Source organism: Nipponia nippon, unplaced genomic scaffold (genome assembly GCF_047370975.1).
Source record: "Nipponia nippon isolate SJK-2023a ecotype South Korea unplaced genomic scaffold, ASM4737097v1 scaffold_3, whole genome shotgun sequence".
NCBI lineage: Eukaryota > Metazoa > Chordata > Aves > Pelecaniformes > Threskiornithidae > Nipponia > Nipponia nippon.
In genome coordinates this window covers 7,477,035-7,491,995 of record NW_028262347.1, presented here as the reverse complement: position 1 = coordinate 7,491,995, position 14,961 = coordinate 7,477,035, and the positions used below count along the sequence as shown (strand labels likewise).

At 43.2% G+C, this 14,961-nt stretch overlaps 3 protein-coding genes across 10 annotated transcripts in view; 1 reads left to right on the top strand and 2 right to left on the bottom strand.

Annotated features, from left to right (window-relative positions):
• CDC123 (cell division cycle 123) overlaps positions 1-460 on the bottom strand; it is a 35,332-nt gene extending 34,872 nt beyond the window's left edge. Inside the window, exon 1 of one of the 2 annotated variants that reach the window (XM_087764916.1) lies at positions 243-460. In XM_087764916.1, coding sequence (XP_087621042.1) covers positions 243-316 — 74 coding nt within the window. In that variant the 5' untranslated portion in view covers positions 317-460. The remainder of the gene's footprint in view (positions 1-242) is intronic. The other variant, XM_087764917.1, reaches the window with a different exon arrangement.
• Positions 456-14,233, top strand: NUDT5 (nudix hydrolase 5). Of its 6 annotated transcripts, none has more exons than XR_015706376.1 (10): positions 456-593; positions 2,600-2,704; positions 4,927-5,035; positions 8,631-8,698; positions 9,811-9,863; positions 10,558-10,665; positions 11,201-11,296; positions 12,280-12,381; positions 12,812-13,612; positions 13,900-13,994. XR_015706376.1 is itself a non-coding variant. In XM_087764919.1 (10 exons), exons 3-10 carry the CDS (start codon positions 4,973-4,975, stop codon positions 14,007-14,009), a joined length of 654 nt encoding a protein of 217 aa, XP_087621045.1. In that variant the 5' UTR covers positions 548-689; positions 2,600-2,704; positions 4,927-4,972; the 3' UTR covers positions 14,010-14,233. The 6 variants fall into 6 exon arrangements, 1 of the variants encoding a protein (XP_087621045.1); XR_015706374.1 differs by having other exon boundaries at positions 515-648; XR_015706373.1 differs by having other exon boundaries at positions 548-689.
• Positions 712-14,961, bottom strand: part of SEC61A2 (SEC61 translocon subunit alpha 2) — a 32,248-nt gene continuing 17,998 nt past the window's right edge. The window contains exon 12 of one of the 2 annotated variants that reach the window (XM_087764915.1): positions 712-731. In XM_087764915.1, coding sequence (XP_087621041.1) covers positions 728-731 — 4 coding nt within the window. In that variant the 3' untranslated portion in view covers positions 712-727. Of the gene's footprint in view, positions 732-14,183; positions 14,492-14,961 lie in introns of those variants that run through there. The other variant, XM_087764908.1, reaches the window with a different exon arrangement.

Sequence of the window (14,961 nt, the reverse complement as noted above, 5' to 3'; positions counted from 1 at the left end):
CATCCCAGCTCTGCCCCACACAGGTTCCCTATATCCCACCCAACACAAGCCCATTTCCAACCCAGCCCAGCCCAGCCCAGCCCCACACGTCTCCCCACCTTCACCCCCACACCCGCTTCTCCGGCTCCTCGCCCGGCCTAGGCCTAGACCTAGACCTAGACCTAGGCCTAGGCCCAGCCCAGCCCTACACCGCCAGGGCCCAGCCGCCCCCAGCCCCACACCGCACCCCTCGCTCCCCTCACCTGCGGATGGTGACGGCCCGGAAGAGCGGGTACCAGACGGAGAACTGGCAGTGCGCTACCTGCTCCTTCTTCATCCTCTTCTTCAGCCCAACCCGGCCCGGCCCGGTCCGGTCCGGTCCGGCCCGGCTCGGCCCGCTTCGCCCCGCTGCTCCCGGAAGCTCCCGCTCCGCCCGGAACCTCCCCCGCAGCTATCGGCGCTACCCGGGCCGCCATCGGCGGCGCACACGGCGCGGAGCCACCCGGCCCCGCCTCAGCGGTGCACACGGCTGCCGCCCCGCCCCGCCTCGCCTCGCCTCACCTCACCTCACCTCACCTCAGCCGCCGCCGCTGCCGCCGCCTCAGCGCTGCTCGGTGCCGGTCCCGGTCCGCGTCCCCGTCCCGCCCCGCCCGGCCGCACCCGCGCTCGGTAGCGGCTTCCCTCAGCTGCCGGGCCGCTCTCCCGGCCTCGTACGTGTGCGTGGCCCGAGCGGGGGGTTGCTAGGCGGTTACCTTGAAAACACGGGTGGCTTTAGGGAAGCCGTGGGCGGTTTTCCCGCCTAGCAGGCTTTGCTTTCTTGTTTTGCATGTGCTTGTGTAAGATTTCACCTCTCCAGTGTTGTAACGGAGCTCTGCAGCGGCAGAGCTTCCTCTCTCTCCTCAAGCAGGGCTGCATTTCATTTGATGTTGGGGAGTGGCAAGTAATAACTGAATAATATGTTCTTTTTAAGCCCCATGGTTCTGCCGTCATCTCTGTGTGGAGGGCTGGGTCGTCTCCATCCAATGCTTTCCTCAAATGCTCTCGTGTCTCAGTGGGGCCATCTCCCCAAGCCCTCTCACACATCGGTTGTCTGGAAGGTTGATAACAATATAGAGATGCTGCTAACCCTCTTCTGCTTATGCGTGACAATATTTGTTCTTGTTGTCGGTTCTGCAGGGCAAGAACCACTTATTTTTCTATATTTTGTTTGGTGCGGAGCGGGTCATCCATGCTGCTAAATACCATGACAAAAATGAAGCGTTTTCCCCACTTTTTCCTTCTCCCTCTCTCCCATCAACGTCTGCTAATTAATTGATTTTGTTGCTAGAATCATATTGGTGAAATGCAAGTGCACTGACCGGTGCTAACAAGTTTAAAGTGACTTAGGAGCTTTTAGTGATGTTTGTTTTCAGCGCACGTAGCTCAGCGTGCTGTTGGTTAAATCGTACATAAAACGCTGCCAGTGTCCCTTTTGCACATTCTTTATAAGAAACCCTGTATTTTGTTTTATCTTGAGCTTGCCTTAGGACACCATTGCTGAGCTTCCATTAAATCTGGTTGCTGTCAGCTGAGATGTGTAGTTTGGATCAGAGAATTATGTTTTGAAAAGTGATTTAAAAAAGCTAATCCATCTGTTGTGACTTGGATAGGTTAATGTAAAGCCCCGGTAGCTTGGCTGCTCTCTAATCTGATTCACAGGCCTCAGCTGGCTTAAGATTTTAGGTCCTGGGAAGGATAATTTGGAAACTGTAGAATGGTTGGACATTGCCTTGAAAGGAGGCCACTCAATAAGGGAATAAGCAATGGCAATAAAGTTATACTGTTTATAAATTGTACGCCTTTTTCAGGTCTGAGTTTGACCCCCACATGAAATAAATAGAACAAGTAGCATGATTTGCCAGCAGTAGCCAGTAATACTAGCCACAAAAATCATCAGAGAAGGTAGCAGCTGGCCAAACATTTTTTTTTTTTTTTTTCCACAATTTATAGTTCAAGTGCTGTTGATTCATGCTAAGAAGGCTGATAAATGTGGACACTTGGACATACTCTTAAAATTGCACTGATAACTATTGAGAATTTATATTCCTAGAGTTCATGTAATCGTAAGTCAGGTTCCCAGGCTGCTGTGCGAGCTGTGTTGAATTTTTAACTCAAACGATGCAGTGGTAATTTTTATGAGACAGAATAACCTTCCTGTCTGAGGGCTGCAAGACAAGGTCTATTCTGAAACCTAACATAGGGCTTTAGAAACATAACGCTGTAGTGTTAAGTTTAATTTTCAGTTGCAGCTAATTCTGTTTATGAACAAAAGGTGTTGCCGTCCTTAACAGCATGACTAATGTGAGGTACCAGAATTGCAGCCTTCATTTAAGCAAATGGTATTTCAGCTTTCTAACAGCAGAAATTCTCACTTCTATACAGTCAAGTGAATTTGGAAAAAATTCCTTTTTTGGTGGAACTTTTTAAAATGTCACTCATACATAGAGTTATTGCACCCACTTGTGGAGGAGATCAAAACTACAGAAGCTGAGATAGATGAATCTTCCTCTCGTTTTCACCTGTTTTAGATTTTAGTGATAATTCAAACCACTGAAGCTGTATAATTTTTTGTTATCTTAAGTCGCAAGCCACCCTTGAATCTTTCTGCTGCAGAAGAGAGCAAGTTGTGTTGAAAAGAGCTTCTGCCATGAGATGAGGTCCTAGTATGTATTTGTAACTGATATAGGTAAGTATTAATACTCTTGTACAAACCATTACGATAGCTGCTTGTGGGATTTAGGGTACAGTTGTGGTAATCCATGTTTGAGAAAGATACGCTGATACTTGCAAGCTTATGTAGAAGGATTAGTAGGATCAATGGGACAGGCTTTCCTGTGAAGGGAGACTAAGTAAAAGAGGAAGACTTATTCAGCCCGATCAAAAAAAAAGTTTAACAAGGAAATGGTTCACTATCTACTCTCTTGATGTGTTTATATTATCAATCGAAAAGGCTATGATTCTTTCCAAACATAGGAGGTGGCTAGGTATGTGAGGTTTTTATATTTTTAAAGCTGGAAACTTCGGGCATCACAACAGAGCCTCCTTTGACTGTTTCCTCTGGATGACCAGGAACCTCTCAGAACTGCTGTACTGGGCTGCGCTTCTTTTGCATAGGTTTGGTGGAAAGCTTGATCTTGTATTTGAGAGTCACAGCAAGAGGCCATGGCCGTTGTCCAGCTGCAGCTCTCAAATCCTAAGTGAAGAGAGTTTGAGACATTGCTGGCTCAAGAACAAATGGGTAACAGCTAACTGAACTAACGTGGGATAGAAACTGGAAGATAAGCAAGTGAGGTTCTGGAACAGTTTTTCATACAAATAGCAGTAAGGTAGATAGTAAACCTACGTAGTTTTAAGATGGAGCTTCATTGCTTTAAGAAAGGATTATAGAACGTATTTTTGAAAGAACAGAATTGGGTTTAATAGGTCAGGGTTCCTTTTCAGGACTTACGTTATACAAAAACAATTTGAACATTTGACCACTATGACCTGCTTCATCCAACAAGACTGTCTTAAGACTTAAGAAAGAGCCTGCCCTGTGTACATACCGAGGAAATGGATTTATGTATGTTAGTTTTAATCCTGCTGATAACCAGAAACGTTTTCTACTACCTATTCCTTTTAACTACTTCGTGGAATTAAATGCAAATCTAGTATGTAAGAAAGGTGATTGTTGCGGCATGCTCTTAAATATTTCACAAACATGCAGTAGGTGTTATCATAAAAGGATAAAGATGAAGTAAAAAATGAAAGTGCTAAAACTGGGTATGACAGAGAAGGTGATCGCTCACTTCTGGTACTGTTCATTGCTCGAGAGCCCACAGAGCCTTATTAAACTCGTGTTGAAGTCAATGGAAAGATTCCTGTTGACTTTATGGAAGGTTTATGACCGTCAATGCTAAGAATGACAGAGATCTTTAAGATTATCTCGTCTCTCCTGGTGTTTAAACTGGTTTGCTTCTTTGCACTGGCTTTTTGCTTATGATTTGTGCTGATGTTTAGGACTTCAGTATTACAGCTTAATAGCAGAGATGAGCTTCCTTGGAATAGGAGTTTCTGTGCTGAAAGCGCCCCGTCGCTCCGCAGTGAAACAGGGGACTAATGGTGAATCTCTAATGCGTCATATTTTTCTGCTGCCTGCTGTGCCTTTCAGCTAGAACTGGATTGAGAGAGTGAGTGGACAATCTTCCTCCCTAGGGAGTGTTAGGATGCAGGCTGAGGCATTGAGCTGCAGGTGCAGAGCCCTGCTTGGGCGTGTATTCAGCTGCCTTTTGCACAGTGTTAGCCACATCATTCCCAGTAAGAGAGACTGACGTGCTTTGGTCACGCTAACTCCATGTGCCACCTAGACTTGCAACACACGGGTGACTTTTTGACCTTGTTTTTGGGGGGAAGGATTAAGTCATTTACGTGTTTATTTGTGATATGTGTAAGGTGGAGGTAGGTTCTGGTTCTGATTCTTTCTCAATAGCAGGCAATTTGTACCACTGAAGCCCTCTTGGTGTAAGGTGTTTTTCCACTTTCACAGTGGAGCACGTAGTCCTGTTGTGGTAATGCTGTGTTGACAGAGCACTTCACCCAGATCAGAGTGAAACAGCTTGACTGAAATGGATCGATTTTGTCTCTCCTTGCGTCTGACCTTTGAATAGTTAAGGAGGGTGTCTTCAGCCAGCATGGTTACTTGGCAGCTGATAGGACTATTTCAACGATGTAAGTCAGGAATTTCACCTAAACTTCCGCTTCTCCTTTGAATTATTTGGCTCTGAAACCATCAGGTGGAGCTGGAAATGTGCATTGCACTTGCCATCACATGTCCCTAACTTTCTCCAGCAAGTTTTATTTGTTAATTTAGAATGCAGAAATGAACCTTTTAACTTTACTCTGAAAGCAAATATTGACTTTGTTTCATAGTAATCTGGACTTCGCACAGGAGAGGAAAAGCCTGACGTTCCTGAAAATGGCAGCTGAGACATCCACAGAAGTTCCAAAAACTGCTAGACAGTTCGTCCTTAAAGAAGAGGTATAACATGCTTGGTTTTGACACGTTTTGCTGTTGAGACTGATCAGAATGTTTGTGAGTGCAGAGTAAGAAATGCTGTAGATGCTGTATGTTTGTAAAGTCTGTTCAATAGACAAAACACTTTTTCCTGATGGTCAGTGTGTTTAAAAACTGTGGCATTTCTCTTTGTTGAAATAATCATACAAATTATCAATGGGGAGAGAGAAATCTACAGTGTTGCATTATTTTAAGCTTCTTTTTTTTGGTTTTGCAGCTGTTTCTTGTATTGTCTGTTCAGGCTGTTTTCAATGTTCAGAAATAATGCCGATACCTCTGAGAGACTACACAAATGGGTTGATCAGGAAACTCAGCCTTGTTTTCCATTCCTTTAAGCTGATGAACCACTAAGAGTTGCCTTAACATTTAGGATTGTACCTTCCTTGATGCTTTCTGAAAGGGTTTGAATTTAGATAATTGCTGTTCTAAAGACATTAGTAAGGAGGTAGTAAGATTTTTTCAAAAATATTGTGCTCACATCTTCACAGAATCAGAAAATATTGGGTCCGGAGGAAGGAATTTGGAGATACTTCTGGGTGCTTATTAGGAGCACTTTCACCCTAATTTAAACTGCCTATATTTGTTTCTGTTCTCTTTTAAGTGAATTCTTAAAAGTTAATCTTTGGTGTTAAAGGCAGGTTTGGCAACAGCATCAGCTGTTGTTGTAACACAAATGTAGTTTCTTTTATCCAGCATTCCTTCCTTGGAATGAACCCAGTCTTGTAATTTCTTTAGGTTTCAAGGTACGAAGCTTTTTCAGGAAAGAAGAGACTCACATTGTTCGGATATATTTATGGCTTTTCCCCTTGGGTGGCTTTTTAATATGAATATTTCTCAAACATAAAGTGTTTCATTTTTGTAAGCTTTTTGGATTTTCTGTTAAGACCTGTGTTTTTGCAGGTCATGTTTTCATTTTATCCTTTTTTTTTTTGTTTTTGTTTTTTTTGTAACGCCTCTTAGTTCTTCTCCTTTGGAGTATGGTATTCTTTGGTGTCATTGGAAGTTTGTAATTAGGTCTTACATATTTTAAACTATTTAGTTTTTTCAGTCATTTTGTGGTATTAATACAGGAGAGTATTTACTGTGCCTCTGCCAGTGGCCCTTATATTAAAAGTGGTTCTGTAGCTCTTCAGTAACTACGTGGTCTGATGTTGGAATATCTTCTCTGTTAAAAGTAGCGGCTGATCTTAGTTCCTTCTTCCTGTTTCTGGGAACCCACAGTCAGGCTGTTGTAAGCAACAGCAGATGTTATTTGCCCATCAAGGTAATAGATAAAGCAATAAAAATAACTCATTCTAAAACTGAGTGTGGTAAGTGCAACACATCCTGCAAAGTGTCCTTAGGCCCCAAGCAGGGGATTTACAAAGCAGAAGTTAGGCGTCTGGGCCAGTTTCCACAAGTTTTAATTTTGCACCTGATGAGGCGGGTGACAAAATTCTCTTTTTCTTCTAGGGAAACCTGGCAACTTTCAGATTTCTCACCCCATAGGCTGTTAGCATCAAGAGCTTCACCAAACTTTAGAGGATTGTGGAACACTTCCATTGTAAATATTTATGCTACATGTCCTATAGTACTTTTTAATTATTGCTTCATGACAGTAGAGGCTGAAAGCTGTACTTAAGAATATCTGATTAAAACCAAGACACTTTGTTTGACGTTGTTTGTTCTGTACGCATAAAACCTACTTTTTTTTTTCATCTTTTTGGAGCTTCAATAGGTCTCATTTCTTACAGACTAGGGATTTCTTTTTCCTCAGAGATTCCTGGGGACAGTGATGTGGTCCTGATTTCAGCCATTTTCCCCTGTCTGCTTAGCAAACGCTAACTTGGTGTCAGGGGTGATGATCTGCCAGTTCTGTTGAATGCTGCAGCAATATGAGACCACGATCAATAACCTAGTCCTTTGTGTTCTCTGCAATGTTTAAAAAAATTCATTAACACAAAACATTTGGCTGTGTTTACTTAACAGAAGTGTATATATTCCTCTCCTTGGACAACCAATGGAACCTGATTTTCATCTATTTCTCTTTTGGATCTTCCTGTACTCTAGTTCTGCAGTGATTTAGGAGTGAATGCAAAGCTATTTAAAATACAGCTGAGCGCTTCCAAACGGAATTACTTCTTGTACTTGTAATGAGCATAATATACTTCAGCTTCTCCTTTCCTGCTGTTTTGGTGAGCGCAAAGCCATTAGAAAGTCTTTTGAGAACACATAGCTTTCATTTTCCAGTTCCTGTTACATGGAAAGATTATGCTTTCCAAAACAAATGCCAAAACTCCTACATGTAAAATACATGTAGCTGTGTTTACAGCCATAGAAGTGCTATTGTTATTTCAATTGCCTATCAAAATAATTGATCTGAAGAACACATTTTAAGAATTACATGAGTTCACCCAGCTCAGTTATAATTTACTGGATGCCTGAATCACTTCTGGTTTGCCTTCTACCTCCAGCTGATGCTGTACTGTGCCTCTGTACTCTAGTTACAGCTGCATCATGTACTACATTTCATTTCTCTATATTCTTTTTCTAATTGGTGAATCTCTCAGTTTTAAGTTCAAGATCTACACGGCCACGCGGGCCCTGTTTGCTCCTTGTCCTGCCCTAGAGGATTGTAGCGTGCCAACCACCTGAATGGCCTCTCAGACTTCAACCTTTGCTACATTTTAATGTTGTCCTCTTTTCCCCCTGCTTGTGCTTGCTCCCTTGCTGTCAGCAGTGTGTCTCATTAGACAATAGCAAGTGATTTGTTCATCTTACTGATTACTTCTGGTTTCTGTGGTCGGACCTATGGCCAACTTGATACAAAGTTCTGGAGACGAGCTTCTTGTCTGCCTATACCTTTAGCAAAGCTTAAAATAAAAGTTATTAAATGAAGTAAACTTCTGGGCTAATATGTAGGGATTTTTCCCTTTTAAAGGAATTACATAAAAGATGAGGAAACACCACAGGGCAAATAAACTCATTTAGCTCAGAAAAGACATTTTGTAATAATGTTAATGCCAAGCACTCAATCAGCAGCTCTGAGAAATCCTAAAAGGGCAAGTATGTATCACTGCTCGCAGTTATGGAAAACAGCAGTTACACAAGGCCACAGTCTGAGATCACGGCAAGAAAAGTTTCAAAATAGTTTGGATTTCAGTCTTGTTGCATGCTTAACAATTAGGCCATGCTCTCTGATAAGTGGGCACTCGTAATCACCAGCGTAGCTAAAGTCTGTGACCCTTTTTCAGCTGAAACATGACCTTTGCAAAATCCTTCTAAAAAGAGGAGGACTTTCTAGCACATAAAATCCCACTGAATTCACTGAAACATGGTTATGAAAGTCACATTAAGAAAAGTTACTGGGCTTATTTTCTATTCCTATTCAAGAACTTGGAGTAAATGTTTTTTTCTGTAATAGCTACAGGAATGCTGTTGCGTGTTCCTGCATGTATTCTGGTGCTGAGATTTTGTCTTCAAAGGAATCCAAAAATAGTTGTGTTGTTTCTCCCCTTAGCCCCCAAATATCTTTGGGATTAATCTTATAATGTATTTAACAAAGAATTCTTTATTTTAGGTAATTGTAGAAAGAAAATGGTTGAAGCTTGAAGAAACAACTTATACTGATCCCTTTGGTAAAACCAGGTAACTGCCTCTCTGGCATTTCAGACCCCTATAATGTTCCCAACTGTACGGACCAGCCCCAGGCTAGAGAATGTGAGCATTACAAACCTGTTACTCAACACGAGATGAGATCTATTCATTGTGCAATTCCTTGATAGTTTGTACAGTTCAAAGAAAAAAACCTTACTCTGGCAGATGTGCTAGATCAAATTAAGCTCCTAAATTCTTTTGGGCACATTGGGCCCTGGTTTACCTTGCGTTTTCTGTTCCTTGTAAAGACGCTGTGCAGCAAGCTCTAGCTATGCAAACGGGCTGTGAGGATCCCATGGCTTTTCTGCTTCTTCGTTATGGGCTTCTTTTTCCCTGCTGATGGTGCTGGATCTTGCATGCTATTGACAAGTTACCGTCCTCTTGTATATTATCACGCCTGTCCAGTTCTTTTCTATGCTTTAGTTTTGCTGTATTTATCTAGTTGTGACAACACGGCTTTACTTCCCTCCTCTTAATGGATTAGATTCAGTACTGATTGCTTTCTCTAGTGACTCCCCGTTCATCAGCAAAGTATCCTTTTGAAAAATAGCAAAGACTGGAGATTTTGTAAAAGGATTTTTATTGCTGGCAGATTTTTGGTTTTTACTCATCCCATTACTTACTTTGAGAGAGAAGCTTTGGTCTTCCTTGCCTGTGTGCTCCTCGTGTGCTCAAGTAACTGAGCTGAGAGTTCACAGTAACTTACACTATAAACCTTGTGCAAAAGCAAGATAAAAGATAGAATGCACATGGTCTTGCTACAAAACTGTCTTTCAAAATCTGATATGTTTGATATATAAATTGCTTTATTTTGCACTTTTCCAGGATCACTTTTGTAAGACTTGCCTGTTCTGTGACAATTATTTATGTCTTTCTTTCTCCTTCCTTAAAGTAGGCAAAACAAAATTATACTGCAGACGTTTTATAGTGCCAGGACATGACAGGGCTTGCCTAAGGCCAGCTGTTTTCTTATCGGGCCTCGCTGTGTGATGGTATATTTTGCTTTTAAATGACAGTAGCAAGGGTAGAAGACGACTTTTACAAATAAAATGGATATTGTTCCTCTTAACGTATTCATTTGTTCTTTTCTCTGTGTTAAACAGAACTTGGGAAACGGTAAAGCGTACTGGCAACAAAAAGGGCATTTCAGCTGATGGTAAGACATTGGTGACTTTTTTTGTTTGCTTTTTTTCCTGTGAAAGTTCTTCTGATAAACTCACAGCACAGAGTTAGAGCCGATCTATTTCTGAATGACTGAGGATGCGGAACGAATAGCTCAGCAGAGCTTGCTGTACCCCTGAGCTAATGAAATGCTAACTTCGGTGCTGAGGAATCAGAACCTTACTGGTAGGAGTGTTTTCCCACGATCATTGTATTCACTTTAGAACGACCGAGCAATTTCAGAGACAGGATGGGTGCCCTGATACAGAGTAGCTCAGACTGGTGAAGCGGGTCTGCTCTTAGGCGCTAGGGATACAGTTCTCTTTGGGCAAAAGAGGGATGTGATTTAGCCACGAAATAGGAGGAGGGGGTCCCATGCAACGGCTTCCAAGCAGTCTCTGCAGGCAGGAGAGCCCTTCCCTAGACACTGGTGGGCTAAGGCTCGGTCTTGCTTGGTACGCGTGCCTCTCGTTTGCTGGGGTACTTTGGAGATCCTGTTTTGGGGTTTTATCTCTCACCGCGCGTGGTATAAGGAGCTTAAATTCATAGTTCAGGATTCCGGAGCAGGTATCTAAACGTTTAATGCTCAGAGTAACAGTCCTTGGGTTCCTTTCCAGATCTAGCACTAAATACTCACTTTCTGCTCTACTCAAATACTATGTACTTGTGTCTTCCGTCGCTGTTTGTAGGCGTAGCAGTGATAGCTGTACTACAGAGAACTCTCCACTACGACTGCGTTGTCCTAGTGAAACAGTTCAGGCCCCCGATTAACAGCTATTGCTTGGAATTCCCTGCAGGTAAGTGACTGAAACATTAAGATGAGTCACATAAAGCTGACAGCGGAGTGTGTTTAGATGCGCTTGGAGCGTCAATCTTCATGGAGTAGCTCTAACCAGAAAATGGTGGTGAGCTCTGTAGCTCACCATGCTATTCAAAAATAGGAATATTTGATAATGAAGAATACAAAAGAAACATAGTTCACTTTAACAGATTGGAGGCATTTTGCACAGTATCCTGTTAGTAGAATATTGCATTTCCCTCCACTCTTCCTTTCTGTAAGAGCCAAAGCATTTGGCTTCTGTCCCTCATGAGAATACTAATGCCATTTCCTGGGAAGGCAGCATGCTCCTGTAGATGACCAGTTGAAGACGTGGGCAGCAGCATGATGAATCCTGGAACTGGAGTCCTTCCTAAGGCCTCAGTTTATCCCTCTGTAAAAACAGGCTAGTGACAATGTTTCACCTCATTCGTAAAGCTGGATTAGATCTCGGGGCGGGTATTGTGGTTAAGTGCTAACTTTTTAATTGCTCTTGTGTATTATTTATCTCACAGGCCTCATTGAGGAAAATGAGACTGCAGAAAGCGCGGCATTGCGGGAGTTGGAGGAAGAAACTGGGTACAAGGGAGAAGTCATTGAATGTACTCCAGGTCTTGGCTTTTTTTTTTTTTTTTTTTTCATTTTTCCAAAGCTAATTCTGTCTGTGATGGCTACTCTAAATGTCTGAAACGCTCTAAACCAAAGGAAAAATCTATGCAGAAAAGTCTAGGCAGATTAGCAGAGAGCAGTATCCCGTGGCTGCACCGATGAGACCTTGGTCCTCTATGAGTCCATTGCTGAACTCCTGTTAAACGTACAGGACTAAAGTAACAGTTCCATGTCTGCAGGGGAAAACTTTGCTATTGAGATCCTTGACACAAAACCCGATTATTCAGGCTGTGATTGGCGTGTTAGTATAAAGGTCTAAATTGCTGGACTTAATGTGGAGAACAGCCGTGAACTTAGGTAGAAAAAACGGCTGCGTGATGGGGTCTGAGTGGAGGTCACCACAGCGACGGCACTCAGGTTCTCCAACCGGAAAGGAGAGAATAATTGGAGTAAATCCAGAGATCCTTTGGAACATGGTTATTGCCAATCCAATGCTTCCTACATAAAAGAAAATGAAGGCAAAACGAGGATGATAAATAAAACTCGAGAAGGTAGGTAGAAAGGTGAGGCAGCTTGCACAGGATTTCGAGTACATGTCATTACAGCTGAGATGTGCCTCTTGGTTATCCGGTACAACCGCGTTAACCGGGGACTGAGGGATGGCGACGGGATGGCAAAATCAGGCTGAGGAGGTCTGTAAGGGAGCTCCAGTTTACAGTTTAGTCTGCACTCTACGGAATGGAAAGTAAACCTCGGTGCTGAAAACAAGTCTTAGGAGGAATCTGTGAAAGAGCTGAGAGTTACAGAAACAGTACTTTTAAGAACATGTGAAAACAAGCTTTTCACAACTCTTCCAGTGTGAACTTCTGCCAAATACATGTTCTCCTGTTGTATCAGATATATTTCTGTGAAAGCTTTTGTTAAAATAGCAAGGTGCCCGACTTCTGCTTTTGAAAAATTAACCTCTGCGCGTGCTTGTCGGCAGCTCTCTGCTTGGACCCAGGTTTGTCAAACAGCACGACACACATCGTGAGCGTCACCATTAATGGAGATGAGGCTGAGAACACAAGACCTAAGCAAAAACTTGGTGAGTTTTGTACCATTTATCTGAAAATTTGGAGAAGACAACAAAACAGTGGGTTTAAAAGAACTACCCCTATGACTGGGTGTCTTCTCTCCCAGCTGGTTAGATGCTGTACGTCCTTCAAGTCATACCCTGCAGTCTAGATAAGCTGAGCCGTGTTTCTTTCCTAAATTCACTGGGGAGGCCTAAATGTCAAGCGTCAGGTGTTGGCACACCCAGAATGAGAGATTCAGGTGCCAAACTTCAGTGAGGGCCATCAGCACTTGTGAACCTAGATCTTCCTCTTTGCTGTGGCTTGACCCTGGCGGTAACTGCAGTGTCACTCACATCAGTCAGCTATCGAAATGCTTTTTAGTTGTAAACTCAAGTGTATTTCAAAATCCTTAACTTACTAAGTTCTTTTTTTTTTTTTTTTTTTTTTTTTTGCTTACAGATGATGGAGGTACGTTACGTAGCTGTGCTCACAGGGGCAGTAAGGTCAAGTGTGAGCTTTGTGTGGCAAGTTTTACTCAGAAAATGTTGGTTAAAACTGTTTTTTATTTGGGCTTGGTTAATCTCCTGACCCTAATCAAACATGCACGAGATTGGCTTTGGCCTAGACAGGAAGATTCCTGTGGGGCATTATGGCATCAGTTACCTTCAAGTACTGCACCTGTAGCACCCGCATCTCAGGGAATACAAACTGCTGGATGCACAGCAGCTGTCGGTCAAGCCCCAAGACAAGGAATTCAGATAGGCAGGGGAGGTGTGAGTCAACACAAATTCACCAAGAACAAACCCTTTGTCTGCTGGTTTGGTCTTCAAATGCATCTACAACCTGTTACTCTGCCAGCGTGAGCCAAACCAAAGTCTGCTTCAACACAGTATTTTCCATTCTCAGAAGGGAGAAGGTCTCCTTTTATAAGGATGCTTGTCCTCCGTGGCTGTCAGCTCCACCGTGTTTTTCCCAGCTCCTTCCTGGTTTCTTTCTGCCAAACCTGTTTTTTAATGAGCCCGGTCACTGCCTGCCCCCATTTAGTCGGCCTTGTTGTGACAGATGAAGGCTCACCGCTTTCGGATGGTGGTGAGCATTGAGCCAGTTTGTGTCCCCTTCCAAGCTGTAAGAAACGGGACACTGAGGCAGACTTCCTCTACTCTTCACTAAATTAAAGGTGCATAAACCTTTTTTCTTCTCTCCTAGAATTTGTGGAAGTTATTTCGCTTCCGAAAAACGACCTACTGCAAAGAATTGATGGTAAGAGCTTTCTGACACATTCAGCGCACTAATTTGAGCATCAAGAAACCTTTAGCTTCTCTTCTCATGGCTCCTCGTGGCATTTCTCATCCTAGAATTCTATATCTTAACCAAAAAGCTGTGAGAGGCTTGGCCAGGTAACAGCGTTAGTGACAGCGTTAGGTGTTTGCATTAACAATTCATGTCTGGAATGCTGTACGTCTTCATTTTAGTCAAGGACTCAGATGCCTGTAGAGGAAACTTTTTTACAGCATCTCCTACTTTTTCTTTTTTTTTTTTCCCCCTAGAACTGATAGCAGAAGAACATATTGCAGTGGATGCCAGGGTTTATACTTACGCCTTGGCCCTGAAGCATGCAGCAGAAAAACCGCTCCAAGTTCCTTTTATGAAGTTCTAAAACTGGGCAATGAGAAACGTAGGTGGAAACCGCCCAATTCAGATGGCTTCGAAGCAGAACTCTTCTTGTAATAAAGGCCCTTTAGCTTTACTTGTAGAGCAAAACAAAAGGATTTGTAGGAATGATTCTGATATTTTTCTCTGGAATAAGCATTTCTTCTAACTGCTCGGTCTATCAAGCCTTGACAGAATAATCGTAATAAAAATGCTCTTTAATTTTCAGAATGGCTCAGTGCGTTATCATTGCGCTTACGTTGAAGAGGCTTAAGGGAGCGTAGCTGGTGGTGCCACACCGCCTGTTCGGGCAGCAGCGTTTAAACAACGCCTGTCCGTGAGCAGCAGCACTCGAACAACTGCAGGGACTCTCCGGCGTAGGAGCAGCCGGCGGGACACCGCATGGACGTTCTGGCTGCTGGGCTTGAAACTGCAGGTTCGGGAATTTCCTGTAATGATTGACACCTGAAGATGGTGCTTCCTTTTAAGCTATCCGGAAAGAGAAAAATTGGTTTGAGCTAAGAAAATAGAGACTCTGACGATGGTGATGATGGTGACAGCAAAACAGCCGGTGGTGCAAACCAGAACAGTGCAGGACCCTGCCAGGGGAGTCTGATCATGGCAGGGCCAGCCCAGCCTCGCGGTTCTCCCTCAGACACATCCGTGTTCCCAGGCAGCACCTTCGCTCGGCCGAACCTAGGTCAAGCTCTCGCCAAACAGACCTCCAGCGCAGTTGGCTGCTGCTGACTGTGTAAACCACCCCTACTTAAAGGTTAGGGTCTACGAGTTGTAATAAGCATACGCTAATATCAAAGTCTTGCCTCTGAACGAAATGTGGAAGGCTTGCCTAGCTTAGACATGAAGCGGAAAACTTGCTTGGGATTTTCTTGCCTTCACAAACACCACAGAGTTACTTTCAAGTTAAGCATGAGAGAAGACAGAAGAGATCAAAATGTGAA